The sequence below is a fragment of the Osmia bicornis genome, chromosome 8, assembly GCF_907164935.1.
Source record: "Osmia bicornis bicornis chromosome 8, iOsmBic2.1, whole genome shotgun sequence".
Classification (NCBI taxonomy): Eukaryota; Metazoa; Arthropoda; class Insecta; order Hymenoptera; family Megachilidae; genus Osmia; species Osmia bicornis.
In genome coordinates this window covers 1,836,109-1,854,888 of record NC_060223.1, presented here as the reverse complement: position 1 = coordinate 1,854,888, position 18,780 = coordinate 1,836,109, and the positions used below count along the sequence as shown (strand labels likewise).

The 18,780-nt window shown below is 42.2% G+C and overlaps 1 protein-coding gene across 1 annotated transcript; it reads left to right on the top strand.

The window, feature by feature from the left end:
* On the top strand, positions 1-11,198 carry LOC123988087. Its single transcript, XM_046286876.1, has 4 exons — positions 1-1,664; positions 5,699-5,706; positions 8,879-9,399; positions 10,425-11,198. Exons 1-4 carry the CDS (start codon positions 1-3, stop codon positions 11,196-11,198), a joined length of 2,967 nt encoding a protein of 988 aa, XP_046142832.1.
* Positions 11,199-18,780: the final 7,582 nt, after the last annotated feature.

Here is an 18,780-nt window from a genome sequence, read left to right as displayed (position 1 = left end):
ATGAGTAGTCCACCGGGTACGGCTGATCCGCCATCATTTGACGAGCTTTTCCGCCGTTTTATGGAAATGGTCGCGTCTGGTGCGGTACCGACCACCACGTCCGCGAGGGGTGATAAAGTGATCGCGGATGCTATTCCGGATTTTTGTGGTACCGATCTCGGGGAAGACGCTAACCAATGGTGCGATATAGTCGAGAAAATCACGGAGAAACTTTCCGTGTCACAAAGATTAAGTTTGGCCACCCATGCATTGACTGGTGCTGCCAAAAAATGGTATAAAGGATGGGAAGGCAACCCACGGACTTGGGCAACATTTCGAGACGACCTGTGTTCGGTGTTTGTGCCCGAGGATCGATTGTGTGAACGTTTGTCCCGTGCGGTTGAGTATACAAGTGATTCCGCGCTTTCATATTCAGAATATGCGCGTAACAAACTAAAGTATTACGGGCAGACGCAAATTGATTTCAAACAACAAGAACTGATTAGTCTTGTAATAGGTCATGTAATGGACGCTACAGTGCGCCAGTCTTTGATGAATGCGCGTTACGAGACGACTTCGGACTTACTCAGTGGTATTTCTAATTTCGTAAAAGTGACGCGAAAGGGGAAAGATCACGATACGAAAGGTGCATCTCATAAATATCGTGAACGTGGTGTTGCCCCGCGAAAACGGTGTTATCAATGTAACGAGACGGGTCATTTACAGAAAGACTGTCCGAAAAAACGGAAGGTAGAGGAGTTGCAAAAGGATTCTATTAAAAAGCCGAATGTGCCTACGTGTTCGTTTTGTTCAAAAAGGGGGCACGTGGAAGGTGATTGTTGGATTAAGAAACGATCACCTCGTGAAGAAAGGGGCAGCAAAAGGGGAGCTGACCGTCAAGGGGGATCTGAAGTGAACGCGTGTTTCTCGGTGGGCCATAAGTTGTCACCAGTTATATTACAAGACATGTTAGTTAAATCCTGTTTGATGGATTGCGGTGCAACGTGTTCACTTATCAAGGAACGAGTGGCCAAACGCGCGAACTGTAAAATCGTTTGGTGCGCCGACATTGTAAAGTTATTGTCGGGTTCAACAATAAATGTGGTTGGTTATACAACGGCTGTTATACAAACAGAAGAAGTGGCAGCAGAACTTGACATTTTGGTCGTTTCTGACGATGCGGTGGTTTATGACTTAATTATTGGGAAGAACATCGGTCCGCAAGGGATCAAAATGACTACCGATTCTAACGGAGAAACCAAATTGGAGAGGTGTTCAATGGTTCGGGCTGGAACGCAGAAAGGAGTAACAGCACAGGTCTTCGCTTGCGACGGGGGTGACCACACTGATGAGACACGTGGCCGTGTAGAAGAGCTGTTGGAGCGTTACAAATCCCTGACACCGTTGGACAGCTATAAAAGATGCGTAAATACAGGCGAGATTAATATTAAATTAAAAGAGGATAAGATAATTCATTATCACCCCTACCGATTGTCCATCACAGAACGAGAAAAGGTAAGGGAGGTAATCAATGAATTACTGTTGAACAATGTCATACGTGAAAGTACGTCGCCGTTTGCGAGCCCTATAATTTTAGTCAAAAAGAAAAACGGTAAAGACCGTATGTGCGTCGATTTTCGTGCTCTTAATCGCATTACTATTAAAGACCGGTATCCGTTACCCTTGTGTTGGATCGAAATGGATCCAAGGTATTTTTTGAATATTGCGCGGTCAGTTCAGCCGTCGGCCAGCACCCTTCAGACGAATGCGCGTCAAGGGAAAAATTAACTTCGTTATGCGTCGCCGACGTGGTGTGAGTAGGGGTAGGAGGCCCAGCAAAATCAAGTGAGACGCTGGCGGGCCTCGTTCAGTTCTTTGGAAACCAGTATCGAGCGAACAGTGCATTTTTTCGGACATTTTGTATTGATTTTAAAGATTATCGTAAAAACACGCAGGCTACTCCACACACCAAGGTACGTGATCAAAAACACACCATTCCAATTTAAATATTCAACAATAAAAGCTGCCGTTTATCGGTTTAGCCCATGACGATTCCATATCGTCATCAATAATAAAAAGCTGCCGTCTATCGGTCCAGCCCATGACGATTACATATCGTCATCAATAATAATTAGCTGCCGCACGTCGGTCCAGCCTATGGAGACTCCGCGTCTCCATACAATTTAATAAGCGATCATATATGATCCGGACTGATTACGTTAAGAACAATCAGCAAAAACGGACACACACATACATGCATCATACACACCTCACACCTATATACATTTGTATTGAAAAATAAACAGTTTATCGAGGTTTTTTGGCCGCAAGGTCTTTTTTACCTCGGGGTCCAACCCCAAATATTGTGTTGTTTTTTTGCGTTAATTCATCTGCTATAATTCCTTATTTTATTTTCATGAATCACGAAACTCAGGCAAACGGTTTGAGTTTCGACGCTACAAACATTTTGGTGCCTCCTGTGAGGTTTGAGCCGCTCGCTAGCAACGCATGGAACAAAGGTGTACCGTACGGCGAGTCATAGCCCGGCATACCTGGAGTCATTGCCAACAAAAGGACGTCGTTTCCGTCAGGGACGCAGCTCGCTTAGTTGCCACCCGATGTCTACATATCTTATTGGATACAGATAAGCTATTCATTCTTCAATCGCCTTTAATTTTGCGTCTTGAATCTCTGTGAGCTTGCAATTCAATCGTTTTGAGTCGAATCTTAACGGCTCAGCTCGCACTTTCGCATCGAAATAGCTTCTCATTCGAGATTTATTCTTTCTTCTGGATAACGGCGCGTAGAGCTAAGGAGAGCGTGAGCGAGAGAGAGCGAAAATAAAATCGGTACGTCCGCGCAACTTTTTTCGAACGATATTGGTTGAGTATCGCTGTATAGTTTTCCGGTTCCATTGTCTCGAGTGTTGTATTACATTAACGCATTTTCGGTTCTCGTGTTGATATTCGTTAATTAATCAAAATGCCGAATCGTATCACTTTCATCGCGCAGAAACGCACAGCGCTCAAAAGACAAATAACGTCTCTACGCACTGCCGTCGAGCAAAATAAAGTCGACAATACGCACGCTAAAGCGCGACTTGCGCGAGTCACGGAACTTTTCAATGCATATGAAGATCTCAACGACGAGCTTGAGTTGTTGGACGAAACGAACGACGGGCTAGAACAGATGGAGGAGATACGCGACAATTTCTATAACCTCGTGTCGAGGGTCGAAAGCATGCCGAGCGCTGGCGGGTCTCGTTGCAGCGATACGACCGTAAATAACCCCCTGGGCACTTCAACTTTCATTGAAAGGCAACGACAGCTTAAGCTCCCTATAGCCGAGCTACCTAAATTTGACGGTGACTATGATAAGTGGCTATCGTTTCGAAACACTTTCCTTTCCATGGTCGATGCTCATACCGAGATTAATGATTTGAACAAATTTTTATATTTGAAAAATTCACTTACGGGTGCAGCGTTAAACAAACTCGCACGTTTTGACACCAGCGCCGAGAATTACAAGAAGGCCTGGAAACTTCTAGTAGATTCATATGAAAAAAGGCGCATTCTGTTAGCGAAGCACTATGATGCCATTCTCAATATACCTCGATTAACTACCGCGACCCCGGAAGGATTGTCAAAGATCGCTGACGACGCCTGTCAGCATTTAAGCATGTTGGAGGCGTTGCAGGTTAAATCGGATGAGGGATTGATCGTGCGAATACTAGAAGGAAAGCTTCCTCGTGACGTGCGGCAAGAGTGGGAGAAGTCTCTCACTCTTGACGTATTTCCCAGTTTAGATAAATTTTGCAATTTTATTAATGAGACTGCTTTCAGTCTTAGCACGTTAGACAGCGATACCGTGCGCGATAAGGACGGATCGCGCGGAAAGCGCCGCTACGATCGGGAACCGCAATCAACGAAGGCGCGAAAGGTAGATTCCGGGGTAAAGACATTTATCACCGCAACGTCTTCGGTTTGCCCTCATTGTCGCGAAAATCATTTTATTTATCGATGCCCCAGGTTCGAAGGGTTAAGCGTCAAGCAACGATGGGAGGTCGTGAAAGCAAAGAAACTTTGCCGTAACTGTCTTCGCGCGCATTCAGGCGAATGCAAATCGTTACATTGTAGACGTTGTGGCCGATACCATCATACCCTTCTACATTCAAGCGCTCCAAACCAAGCGGCGTCGCGTCCGGTAGCTGCGTGTAATAAGTCTTTGACTGAGTTACCTGAAGCTAAAGGGTCGGCGTGACTAGTCGTAGACACATTCGCTACGATCTCGCGTGTATCCCGATCTCAGTTAATGATGAGCGCCATTGTACGCGTTCGTGACGCGACTGGTAGTTTCGTTCAAGCCCGAGCCCTACTCGACACCTGTGCGACAGCGCATTTCGTCACTGAGGATTTCGCGAATAGGCTGAAATTATATAAGCGTACTTGCCCTATCCCAGTCGGTGCGGTTGACGGGATGCACACTGTATCTAAGAGCAGCATCGAGTTGCGGTTTCATTCCGTTCATAATGAATTTTCAAAGGTCTTGACTTTTTTAACTTTGCCGAAAATCGCTGATCTTGTGCCAGAAGAAATCTTCCCGCGCGAAATGCTTAAGATCCCGGCCAATATAAAACTAGCCGATCCTCGGTTCCACATTCCTCAACCGGTAGATATGTTGATCGGATCCGGGGCCACCTTATCATTGCTTTCAATCGGCCAAATCAATTTGTCACGCGACAATTGCGATTTGGTTTTGCAAAAAACGCAATTAGGTTGGGTAATTGCTGGAGGTTCGAGCAGCGAAGAAGGGAGTTCTATAGCTGCATGTAACTTGGTTAATTTATCCGAACAATTGGCCAGGTTCTGGATAATCGAGGATGCGAACTCTAAATCTTCGAGAACGTCAGAGGAATCTTTGTGCGAAGCTCATTACGTGAACGGTACGGTGCGCGACGCGAACGGCCGGTACGTGGTACGTTTGCCATTTCGGAATGGTGATCGCTTCCATTCTTTACGGCGAAGGTTGGATTCGAACACCAATTTGAAGGTCGAATATCACAAGGTGATGCAGGAATATATTGATATGGGTCACATGTTTCTTATTAGTAACGAATCCGCCAATGGTTACTATATGCCTCATCATGCCGTAACCAAGACTTCCAGTACCACCACCAAGGTACGCGTGGTGTTCGATGCATCAGCCAAAACAGACAAAGGCATTTCTTTAAATGACGCTTTGATGGTCGGTCCGACCATACAGCCTACTCTTTTTGAACAGCTTCTGCGCTTTCGCTCACATGCATACGTTTTGACGGCCGACATCGAAAAGATGTATCGGCAGGTGTTAGTCCATCCTGAGGACCGCCAGTTTCAACGTATCTTTTGGTATCATAACCACGAAGTCAAGGTCTGGGAACTCAGTACTGTAACTTTTGGTGTGTCATCCTCTGCTTTTCTGGCAATTCGCACGGTGTCGCAGCTCACAGACGATGAAAGCGCGAGATTTCCCCGGGCTTCTCAAATTTTAAAACGAGATTTGTACGTCGATAATCTTCTAACGGGTGCTAATTCTCTGGAAGAAATCCTGATAATTCGTGACGAGATTATCGAGCTTTTGAAGCAAGGTGGTTTCAACATGCGGCAATGGGCCTCCAATCATCATCATGCGCTCGACAACATATCCGAAAAGATTTTGAATCTTGATCACGCGATCGAAGAAAATCCGGTTCTGAAGACGCTTGGAGTTGTCTGGAATTCGCAATTGGACAAATTTGTTTATACAGTCAATTCAATCGATATGTCTGTTAGGATTACTAAACGGAGCATTTTGACTAACATCGCCAAAATCTTTGATCCGCTAGGATTGCTGGGTCCCGTTATTTTGTCGGCAAAGATCATCATGCAAGATTGTTGGAGGGTTAAGATTGATTGGGACGAGACGGTACCACAAGAAATACACTCTAGGTGGAGTCGATACGCAGGGCATCTCTATCTTATTCGTGATATGAATGTGGACCGTCGATTTTTAACTGAAAATCCGATCGGAATTGAAGTACATGGTTTCTGTGACGCGAGTAAACGTGGTTATGGTGCGTGCATTTACATTCGATCGAATGATGCTGGCGGACGTGTTCATGTCCGTCTGGCATGCTCCAAATCTCGAGTCGCTCCGATCAAGGAGATCACAATTCCGCGGCTGGAATTATGTAGCGCGCAGATTCTCGCTCGACTTTATAAGGAAGCGTGTCCAACTTTCAATTTTCCGATAAGCCGTTTGATATTCTGGTCAGATTCCACAATTGTATTGCAATGGCTCAAGAAATCTCCGCGTTTGTTGAAGACGTTTGAGGCAAATCGTGTTGCGGAGGTGCAAGCTCTGGATAGTTCAGTCGAGTGGCGTCATGTTCGAACCAACGATAATCCGGCAGACGCATTATCGCGAGGACAGGACCCTTCGGAATTTCTTCAAAACCACAGCTGGTTTGAAGGACCTGACTGGCTCGGGCAGCCAGAAAGCCAGTGGCCTGTTGGCATCGATCTTCCCATTTCGGAGCTGCCTGGATTGAGGAAACACGTCTGCTTAGTTTCGGCTGTGGCCGCCCATGAATTCTTTGAGCGTTTTTCTTCGTACTCAAGGCTGCTAAACGTTGCATCATTCTGTTTTCGTTTTTGTCGTTCGGGTAAATTCAAGGGAAAGGCTATTACTGTCCCGGAGAAATTAGAGACGGAGAGGAAAATTATTCGGCTTATTCAGCGGGAACGTTATCCCGAGGAAATCGAGCGGTTGTCAAGATCGAACCGAGTCAAGAGCAATAGGCTCGCTGCGCTTGATCCGTTTCTGGACGAGTACGGGTTGCTTCGCGTCGGCGGCCGATTGGTCAACGCAAATATTTCCTCTGGCCAGAAACATCCTCTGCTTCTTCCGTCATATCATCATGTCACTGACTTGATCATACGAGAGACTCATCAGAATGCTTATCATGCAGGCATTCAAAGCACTCTACATACTATACGGCATCGGTTTTGGCTCCTCGACGGCAAAAACCAAGTCAGGAAGATCGTACGTCGCTGCGTTACATGCATTCGATACCGACCGTCTCCGCTGCAGATTCACATGGGGAATTTGCCTAGATCACGCGTGGAAAGGGCTCCCGCTTTTGATCACACAGGCGTAGATTTCTTTGGTCCTATTTTCATCAAGGAGAAAAAATATCGCAACAGAGCACAAGTCAAGTCTTATGGCTGTGTTTTTATCTGTATGGCCACGAAAGCGGTACATATAGAAATCGTAAGTGATTTGACGACTGAGGGTTTCTTAGGCGCGTTTCGGCGTTTCATCGGCCGCAGGGCCATTCCATCTCATGTTTATTCCGACAACGGGACGAATTTCGTAGGCGCAAGCAATCAACTTCGAGAGTTATACGTCTTATTCGGTTCTGAGCAGTTCCAGGAGGGTGTAAATAATTTTTCTATACGGAAAAACATTGAATGGCACTTCAATCCACCTCTGTCTCCGCATTTTCAAGCGCGTCGTAGGGGGACAGCTTCTAACTTTCGAAGAACTTAATACGCTGGCTATCGAAATCGAGGCGATTTTGAATTCTCGTCCTTTGTGCTCGATCAGCACTGATCCCAATGATCCTGTCGCACTGACACCGGCGCATCTTTTAGTAGGACGCCCGCTTACCGCACTGCCCGAAGAGGATCTGTCATCAGTTCCGAGTAATCGTCTTACGACATGGAGATTCTTGTCGAAGGCTCGTCAGGATTTCTGGAAAAGATGGCAACTGGAGTATTTGGGAGAGCTGCAAAGGAGACAAAAATGGTTCGGAGTTAATGACAATCTTAAACTCGGAACCGTTGTCCTTATCATCGACAAGAGGCAACCTTGCATGAGGTGGCAACTGGGAGTGGTCCTTGAAGTTCATCCTGGAAACGACGGAAACATTCGAGTCGCTACCATAAAGACGGCACAAGGAACATTTAAAAGAAACATCACGCAGTTATGTCCGTTACCCGATGTAGCTTGATTGTACATGTTACGCACAAACACCTGTACATACACATAAACGCTAAATTTTCACTCGCTCTTCTCGCAACGGGGGGAGCATGTTGGATCGAAATGGATCCAAGGTATTTTTTGAATATTGCGCGGTCAGTTCAGCCGTCGGCCAGCACCCTTCAGACGAATGCGCGTCAAGGGAAAAATTAACTTCGTTATGCGTCGCCGACGTGGTGTGAGTAGGGGTAGGAGGCCCAGCAAAATCAAGTGAGACGCTGGCGGGCCTCGTTCAGTTCTTTGGAAACCAGTATCGAGCGAACAGTGCATTTTTTCGGACATTTTGTATTGATTTTAAAGATTATCGTAAAAACACGCAGGCTACTCCACACACCAAGGTACGTGATCAAAAACACACCATTCCAATTTAAATATTCAACAATAAAAGCTGCCGTTTATCGGTTTAGCCCATGACGATTCCATATCGTCATCAATAATAAAAAGCTGCCGTCTATCGGTCCAGCCCATGACGATTACATATCGTCATCAATAATAATTAGCTGCCGCACGTCGGTCCAGCCTATGGAGACTCCGCGTCTCCATACAATTTAATAAGCGATCATATATGATCCGGACTGATTACGTTAAGAACAATCAGCAAAAACGGACACACACATACATGCATCATACACACCTCACACCTATATACATTTGTATTGAAAAATAAACAGTTTATCGAGGTTTTTTGGCCGCAAGGTCTTTTTTACCTCGGGGTCCAACCCCAAATATTGTGTTGTTTTTTTGCGTTAATTCATCTGCTATAATTCCTTATTTTATTTTCATGAATCACGAAACTCAGGCAAACGGTTTGAGTTTCGACGCTACACCTTGATTGAAGACCAGCTCGATCGTTTAAGCAAGGGAAAATATTTTACGATTCTCGATATGGCTTCGGGGTTTTACCAAATTCCGGTAGCGCAGGATTCGATAGAGAAAACAGCCTTTGTGACCCCAGATGGTCACTATGAGTTTTTAAGAATGCCGTTTGGGTTAGCCAATGCTCCTGGAGTCTTTCAAAGAGCAATAAATAAGGCCCTCGGTACCCTACGAAATAGTGTCGCGCTTGTATATATTGATGACGTTCTTATACCTACGCAAACCGTTGAAGAAGGTTTAAAACATTTAGAGCTTGTGTTGCAGGCGCTTGACGCTGCGGGGTTTTCGTTAAATTTAGAAAAGTGTAAATTCCTCCAGACGACTATTAATTATTTGGGTCGAGAGGTTTCCGCTGAGGGTGTTAGGCCCGGCAAGGATAAGGTCAAGGCTTTGTTAGAATCACCTGTTCCGAATAACGTTAAACAAGTCAGGCAATTCATGGGTTTGGCTAGTTATTTTAGGAAATTTATTCCGGAGTTTGCGGTACGGACTGCATGTATTACCAAATTAACGAAGAAAAATGAACAATGGCAGTGGGACGTAGAGCACGAAAATGCGCGACGGTACATATTAGAGAAATTAAGTTCTAACCCGTTACTTGTGGTGTTTGATCCAAACAGGGAAACTGAATTGCACACCGATGCGAGTGCGATAGGGTATGGAGCTATTCTCTTTCAAAAAGTAGATGGGGATTTGAGAGTAGTTGCGTATTTTAGTCGACGTACTACACCGGCGGAGGCACGTTATCATTCTTATGAGCTTGAAACACTTGCTATTGTTAATGCGTTAAAGCATTTTCGCGTGTATCTCTTAGGTCTTAAATTTAAAATAATCACAGATTGTAATGCTATTAAGGCTACCGCCACGAAAAAGGATTTGTTACCGCGCGTAGCAAGGTGGTGGATTTTTCTACAAGATTACGATTTTGATATAATATATCGAAAGGGAAAATATGTGGAGCATGTAGATTATTTTAGCCGTAACCCTCCTAAGGACTATCGCGTTAATGTTATCTGTGAAGGCTCTTGGTTAGAGACAGTACAGAGAAAGGACGAGGAGACCCAAAATTTGATCAAACGAGTACATGATAATGATACCTTATGTAGCGATTTCGGCGTAAGGGAGAATATTTTGTGCCGTAAAATACTTTCTGATTCCGGAAGAATCCTTTATCGTAGTTTTGTACCGAAGGGTAGTAGGTTTGGCCTGCTACGTCTCTATCATGATGAAAATTGCCATGTTGGCTTTGAAAAAACGTATGACCGGATTTTTAAAAAGTATTGGTTTCCGAAGATGATGCTTTCGTAAAAAAATACGTTAATCATTGTCTCACCTGTGTCGTTGCCAAGAGACACACGGGGCCGAAGCAGGGCTATTTGCATTCGATTCCTAAAAAGTGTATCCCGTTTCACACAATTCATTGTGATTGTGTTGGGCCTTTTGAAAAATCTAAGGAGGGTTACCAACATATTTTAATTATAGTAGATGCCTTCACAAAATATTTACAGTTGGTTCCACTAAAAACTTTAAGCGGTGATGAAATGTTACAAATCTTTAAAGAACGTTTGACGTTGTTTGGTGTCCCGCAACTTGTTATTTTTGACAGAGGTACTAACTTCACGTTTAAACAATTGCAACAATTTATTGAGAAACACGGTAGTATAGTTCATTATGTTGCTACGGGTGCCCCACGAGCCAACGGTCAAGCAGAGCGCTATGTGGCGACAGTAACAAATCTCTTGACGGTAGAAATAAAAAAATTTAAGGAATGGCCGAACAAGCTAGCTAAGCTTATGTTGTCATTAAATACGACTGTGCAGAAAACGACCGGGTTTTCTCCATATCGTTTGTTGTTTGGGTTAGAGCGAGGTACAGGTGTTGCTGATCGCGTTGAGGCCGAGTTGCCAGACACAAACGAACGAATTAATGTTAATGAAGACAGGGACTTGGCATCTGTACGATTAGCGGAAAATGCGGTTGAACAAAATACTAGATTTGATAAGAAACGCAGGGACAATGTGGTGTACAAGGAAGGCGACACAGTTTTTGTAAAACCAGCCGATTTAAGACGAGCCAAATTAGAGTCGAAGTATTTAGGCCCGTTTGTAATATCGAAGGTAATGCAAAATGACCATTTTGAAGTGGTGGGCAAAACTAAGAGGCCACAAACGGTGCCTAAAGATCGTATGAAGTTATGGAAAGGTGAATGGTCTGGGGATATCGATCCTGACGATATTTGTTCATCGTCTGATGAGCGTAATGTTGAAGATGAGCCGTGTTAGCGATCTATATTGTTTGTTATTCGGAATATTTTGCAACTACAATACTGTAAACCGGATATTATAACTCTTTTGCGTTTGTTTTTCTTTTTTTTTTTTTTTTTTGATTCTATTATTTGTTATAAAGCTCATTTAGTTGTAGGTCAATTGATTGTTTTTTTAAATTTTTTGTAATGTCCTTTTAATTTATTAAAGTATAAAAAGAGAGAGAGTAAACAATAATAATATTTGAGTTGTTTTTTTTTGTGTTTGCCTTGTTGGACAAATTTTTAATTAATTAGAATGGAATTGGTGTTTCTGTTGAAACGTGAGAATGACAACGGAAACATAAGGCTGCGGTTGTCTTATAAAATAGAACAGAGGTATCTGAAGCTTAACGTATGAAAGGCGACAATGTTGTGTACGGAATAGAGTAACGCTAGGGGTTCGAAATTAAACTTCGTCATAGAAGGCACGTGGTCGTGGCCTTGACAGGGTAGTCGAAGGACGGCGTTTGAAAGGTACACAAATTGCGCGGAATAGAGGACGTTATAACTTCAATGACCCAGGATGATAAAAGTGTGGGCGGTAACTACAGTAGGGTACAGGTAATGTGCGGAACTGTGGAGGTCATGACGCCAGGAAAACACTTGTGGTAAAAGCGTTTGGCAGTAGCAGCGGCAGGGCATGATTGAAGTGCGGAGCCGGGGGTTGTGCGGCCTAGAGACGCTGTTTTGAGGAATTTTGGGTGCCAGATTGTGGCGCATAGGTAAACCAGAATATTGTTAATATACTGTGCGAATGAGTTCCTGAATTGCAGCTTCCCGAGAGCGTGAAGCAGGTCAGTTTGGCCGTGTTAGCGTCAGCACGTGTTCAAGGGTTGACACGTGGCAGGGTCAATGCATTTGGGGCTTTGACCTGGGTTTCAAGGATTTCTTAGGATTCTTTAGGTTATCGATACCCCGAGCCATATGTCTGTCATCGGACTTGGGCCGGCGGTAGTTGATACTTGAGGTGCGACGAATTCTAAGAGTCGCGGATGTTTTGGTTATGGAACGGCGATAGAGAGTTCGATCGCCGATTCTCGAAGGAACGCGCGTGTGGCCGATGACCCGAAGTCATGGTGCTGCACGGCACGTGTCAAAAGATAAGGTTGATCTAGAAGGATCTGGCCACGGAGTGGGGAAGATCTTGCATCTTCTGGTAGGAGGACCATGAGGAACGGCATGGCACTTACCCCAGAACCTTGATGGGGAAAACACCTTAATTCAATTCTTGACATATATTACGAATAAATCAATGCAGGTGAGTCCGATCCGCCATTTTCTTGACCGTTGACAGACAGCAATTTCAATATTTTATAAGTTTTTGACGATTTGGATAATATAAGGACCAGACAAATATTCTTTAGAGCCTCCTGAACACGTCCCTCAAATTTTTTCACATTCTGTTTAGAAATGAGGACGTAATTTGAAAACTCGCGTCTAGGGATTTTTCTAGGGACTGTCGGTAAAGTTTTCGACGCTAGCATCACCTTAAAGGTGTTGTATGTTTTATTACTAAATAAAACCATTTATCCATCCTAACAGTATAAATACAGATATAAATGAAATAGAAATTATTTTATACTTTTTAGTGCATTTCGAAGTCGAATTTTTTTTTGTTAAAAATTATTTTATTATTTGTAGCTACAGGATCTGTAACCCCTATGTACATAAGACGTATTAGAATAAGAGGGAGTTTGGAGGTGTTTTTCAAAAGAAGGCTGAACATGCGTAAAGTATTTCTATCCATATACAAACCCAGGGTTAGTCTATCTTGTATGACCACTGAGTATGATGAGACATGCAAGTGTAAGTGCTATTTTTCTAATATTTTTATGTTTTGTCAAACTTATGTGAATATGATTAGGACCTTGACAGGTTGGTATTGGATGAAACGATTGTACGATGATATGTATGTGATGTGTCTGGGAAAAATATTTCATGCAGTACATAATAAAGTATACAATGTTTATAGGCGACTTTGTTCATACGAAATCCTGTGTCCGAAGAGGAGAGGAGGATGGGGTAATATTTCTTGCGGTTTCAGGATAGTCAAAACTTGGAAAATCACAATATACCAAAAATGGCGGGGATTTTTGACATAGGTAAGTCTAATATAGGAATCTGGAATGCGAGAAGCGTAAAGGGGAAAACCGCAGAGATTAAAGAGAATATAAAGAAGTTTAACATTTTCGGTATAACTGAAACATGGTTAACAAAGAAAGATAGGTTCGTTATACCCGGTTACAATATCGTTAGAAGTGAAACTCGGAAAGACAAAAGAGAGGGTGGCCTGGCAATTGTGTTAGAAGAAAATATAAGTTTTAATATTAGAAAAGACGTAGAGTGGAAAGGGGAGGGAAGGGAAATCATTGGGATTTCTCTTAGCTCAGGAACAAAGGAACTAGATATCATATTGATTTATAGAAACCCGTCCGGTTCTTGGTACAAAGAAGACTGGGTAGCCCTTTTTAAAAATAAAAGAGTAGGAATAGATAGTTTTTTCATGGGTGACTTTAATGCTAGGAATAAAACATGAAACTGCGGTTCAGACAGTAAAGAGGGAATATGGTTGGAGGAGGTAATCAGTGACTTAGATATGTTTGTTATCAATACAAATACAAATTCTAGGGTGGGCACGGGGGGTCGCCCTCCATCGAACATAGATTTATTCGTAGGCTCCCATAATATTATGGACATAACCCAGGCTTTTGAGGAAGGGGAAACAATGGGCTCGGACCATCAGATAATAGGCCTTAGTTGTGAGAATGAACTATGGGATAGAAATATGGTAAAAACATCCATTACTAGAAAATATAAAGAAGACAAAATAAATTGGAATTTGTATACCATACTTTCGTTAGAAGAAGGAACCAGACTAAAAAACAAATGGGAAACAGAAGGGTGGGATGATTTCAACGTTGATGTTAGAGGGGAGGAAATTACTAACGCGATTAAAAAAGTCATAGAAACGTCAGGCGGGGAAGATAAAAGTAAAAACACAGAGAGTAGAAAGAATAGTGACCAAATTAGAAATGGGAGAGGGAACAAAGGAAAAAAGAAGGTTAATAGACAAGTTCGGTGGGTCCAAGAATGCAATGACGCAAAAATTGAAAGAAGGACTGCAGTTAGGAGTTTTGTGAAAAGACCCACACAGGGAAACTGGCTTGTACTAAGGGAAGCGGGGAAAAAATTTAAAAAAATAATAGAGGAAAAAAAATCAAAAGCGTGGGATGACTTTGCGGCGTCAATAGACTGTTTTACCAGCTCTAAAGAAGCATGGTTAAAAGTAAAGCAAATTAGAAAAGGGATCGAAAAGGCGGGATGTAGTTTGTTATCAGCACAGGAGATTTCGGAGTTGGAGGAAATAGAGATTAAAAAAATTTTTTACAAAGTTGAAGATAATTCGCAGGACATGGTGACGACAAATAGCGTTATGGAACCCAGAATAGATAACCAGACCTCGTCTGGTTTGGAAGGGGTAAGCCAGATAGAAGAATCCCCTTTTGAGGAATGGGAATTTGGCAATGCCCTGGAAGAGACAAGGAAAAAGTCAGCCCCTGGCGAGGACGGTATTACATACACTTTCATTAGGAAACTGGACTCTACAATGAAACGTTGCATTGTAGACTTTTTTAATTGGATATGGAAGAGGGGCCTCATTCCTAAAAAATGGAAGCAGGTAACTGTCATATTTTTGGACAAGCCTGGAAAAAAGGCCCTGCGCCCTATTTCTCTAATTGATTGCCTGGCTAAACTGTTGGAGAAACGTGGTCAAGAATAGATTAAGTGAATGGGCGGATAGAGTAGACATAATAGACGAAAGGCAGAGTGGTTTCAGAAAAGGAAGATCGACTATGGATAACTTAACTAACTTCGTATTGGATGTCAAGTCAGCCTTTAAGAATAGACAGGAGGTCCTAGCGGCTTTTGTGGATGTGAAAGCTGCATACGACCACGTAAACTATTCTAAGCTACTGACGGTATTGAATAGGAAGGGATGCCCTAGAACTATTTTCAGTTTTTTACAAAACTGGTTATTAGATAGAGAAGCGATTGTTTGTAGAAGTTTTTTGGAGAGGGTTAAGGGTAGGGTTTTACAGGGTCTCCCTCAGGGATCAGTTTTGAATCCACTTTTATATAATTGTTACACATCTGAGATTGTAGAAGGAGTAGAGGGAGAGGGGATAAAAATTTTAATGTATGCGGATGATATACTTGTGTACGTCATAGGAGATTCCTTAGCCGAGAATAGAAGCAAGTTAGAAAAGGCATTATTTACTTTGATAAGAAACTTGAATCAAGTAGGACTAAGTCTTGCAGAGGGAAAGTCGAAAGTGGTGAATTTTTCAAAACTCAAAAATAAGAAAAGAGAAGCAGTAGAAGTTAGAATAGGGAATAGTGTGGTAGAGGGGGAGGGCCAGACTCGCTTTTGGGGATAATATTGGACCAGAATTTGAATTTTGGAAAGCATATTGAAATGATAGTAGATAAAGCTAGGAAACGTCTAAACATCCTGAGATTCATTGCAGGCATAAAAAAGGGGGTGAAGCCGGATACGATGCTCCTGCTCTTTAAGGGCTTAATAAGGTCCATCCTCGAATATGGAATCTGCTTATACTTCTGGGAAAGCAGGAAAAATATGGACAAAATAATGAAATTGCATAACGCTGGAATTAGGTTGGCGATGGGCTACAGAATCACAACGCCTATAAATCTTATGAACGTAGAGGCGGGAGTTATGGATTTAGAAACAAGGGCAGAGGTTCTTCTAGAAAGATATTTATTAAAACAACGTATTAAGGGTGTTGGCCTTGTACTTGAAAATCTACAAAAATCTTTAGTGGTTAGGGACGAGGAAGCAATGGAGGATATGGACCCATGGGTAAGAGCATGGTGTCGCACGGAAAGATTTGTTCACAGAGCTCAGAAAGTGTCCATCCAAAGGCCAGAGAGAAAGGAATTGATATCGTTTCTAGATAAGGGATGTTTGAAAATAGATTGGGAGATAGGTAAAAACAGAAAAGACGTAGTCATGGAAGACTCTGTTTTAATAAAAGAAATTAAAGAAAGTATTTGGGGCCCGAATAGTAATTCAAAGATAGTATGTCTTTCTACGGATGGATCTAAAAGATCTTTCGCTGACCCCACTGGGGCGGGAATGGCTGTACTGAATGAGGATACTCATTGGGTGGAAGAAGGATGGACCCTGAGTACGGCTTGTTCGGTCTTCTCGGCGGAGGCCTTTGCTATTTGGCAGGCTGTTAAAAAAGCGAGGGTTCTAGGAGAAGAGGAAAATATGAATATTCTAATTCTTACGGATTCGGCTAGTTTCCTTAAAAAACTAACGAGCCTCAGCAAGAAATTAGGAGATAACCCTTGGATAATAGAAATAATAAGGGAAATCAGAAATATGGAAAACTTCGACAGAAACAGGGGTGTAGGATGGGAAAGCGGCTCAATTACACCAAGACTGGCCTTGGCGTGGATACCAAGCCATTCAGGAATTGAGGGAAATGAGCGGGCGGATTTTCAAGCAGGTGTGGCAACAATGGGAGAGGAGGGTTTTGAGTATAGTATTCCAGAAGGAGACATAGTTAGACATATTATGGAGGAGGCTTGGGTTAGAAGCCACGAAAGAGCTAGAAGGATAGGGGAATTCAAAGGTATAACATATTTTTCGGCGGAAGATAACAATTGCGGGGCAAGAAAGCCGTGGTTCGACAATATAAAAGGGATGGACAGAGGAGACCTAGTAAGATTAAGCAGGATCAGATCTAACCATTTTAATTTGGAGGAATCGTTAGTTAGAAAGAATCTAACTTCGGAAAAAGAATGTAGTTGCGGGGCGGGCATGGAGAGCCTAGAACACGTTATTTGGGAATGTGACAGGTTCTACACTCATAGACAAGAACTTTGCAAATTTTTATTAGATAGGGGGTGTGAAGAGGGTGAGGATATACAACAATTGATAATAAGGAGTGATCTGGGGATACTTAAACGAATTTCCAGATTCCTAGATAGACTTAAGAAAATCATCTAAAAGTTGAAACAAAAAAATAGAAAAAGAAGAGAATGAACAAACCAAAATAAAATATAATAGATAAGCAAGAAAGCAAGAGGTGTCACACGTGCTCCCCCTTGCGGTAGGCAGAATTTCGTTGGGAGATTCCCGTTTTATGTATTTTAATCCAAATTTAAGCAGGAATGGGTGTGCTTTGGACAGCATGGAGTGTTATTTCTGTAATAAGCAAATGTATTAAAAAAAAAAAAAAGAAGGAAAAAGTTCATTTTTGTAAGTTTATTTTTGAAGTTTTGTACAGAGTATGAGTGAAAAAAAAAAGCGACCTTTGATATGTCTTAGTTGTTTAAGGAAAGCTGATGTACATTTTTATTGTTATTTTGCATTTAAAATGTTTTGTATCTTGGAACATGGGGCAATATAGGGGGTTACCCCCCTGAAACGCCATCTTGGGCTATGCCCAGGAGAACAATAAATACATACATACATACAAGCTTGCGGCTAAATTCACACGATATCACACACATACATACAGGCGAGGTTCGCAACAGTAGTATTCGGTTCACATTTTACATGTATACGGTATCACATGTTCACATGCTTCCATGCTCCCATTTATTACGGACGGTTTAATAAACATTTAAAAAAATGAGTTTTTGTGTCGTGCACGGGTGTAAAAATCGCCATAGTAAAAAAAAAAGGGTAAACTTTACCTCAGGGGCCCAAAAATTATGGCCTTTTTTTTTTACTTTCTTGAAGTATTTTACGTATAGAATCTAAAAATCCTAGTTTTAAGGCGCGGAATTCAATGGTTCGGAAGTTATACGTGTGTAAAAGTGAGCGTTTTTAGCGTATACCGGGTGTGCTGTACTCTGATGCTAACCCTTACCCTGATCATAACCCTAACCCTAACCCTAGCAATAGTAAAAAATGCCAATTATAATAGAAATTGAATGAAAGCCAAGTTTAGACTAATTTACCTACAAATTCTGTTTTACCGACGGCGACTCCACTCATTGGACGTGATTGGACGGCAACAGGCTACAAGTCAATATGGCGTCGAAATAACCCGTAAAATACGCTAAAAACGCTCACTTTTACACACGTATAACTTCTGAACCGATGGATTCTGCGCCTTAAAACTAGGATTTTCAGATTCTACTCGTAAAATACTTCAAGAAGGTAAAAAAAAAAGGCCATAATTTTTGGGCCACTGAGGTAAAGTTTAGCCAAAAAAAACAACAGATTGAACTGGAAAATAGTTCAGAACAGAAAATTTCATTTCACTTGGAAGTATATAAAATGTTTTTCTTATAGGTTATATAATTTCAATTTTTAGGTTACCTGGATTCAAAATTTATAATAATTAGTTATTAATGTAATGTATTCATAATGCAAATATTATATATACATATATTTAATATATTGTTTTAGATTTCCTAAATGTATCTTGAGGCATAGTAAATGGCTTAAAGCTATACAATTGGAAAAATATATTCCCACAAAAATAGCAGCAGTTTGTTCTGCTCATTTTAAAGAA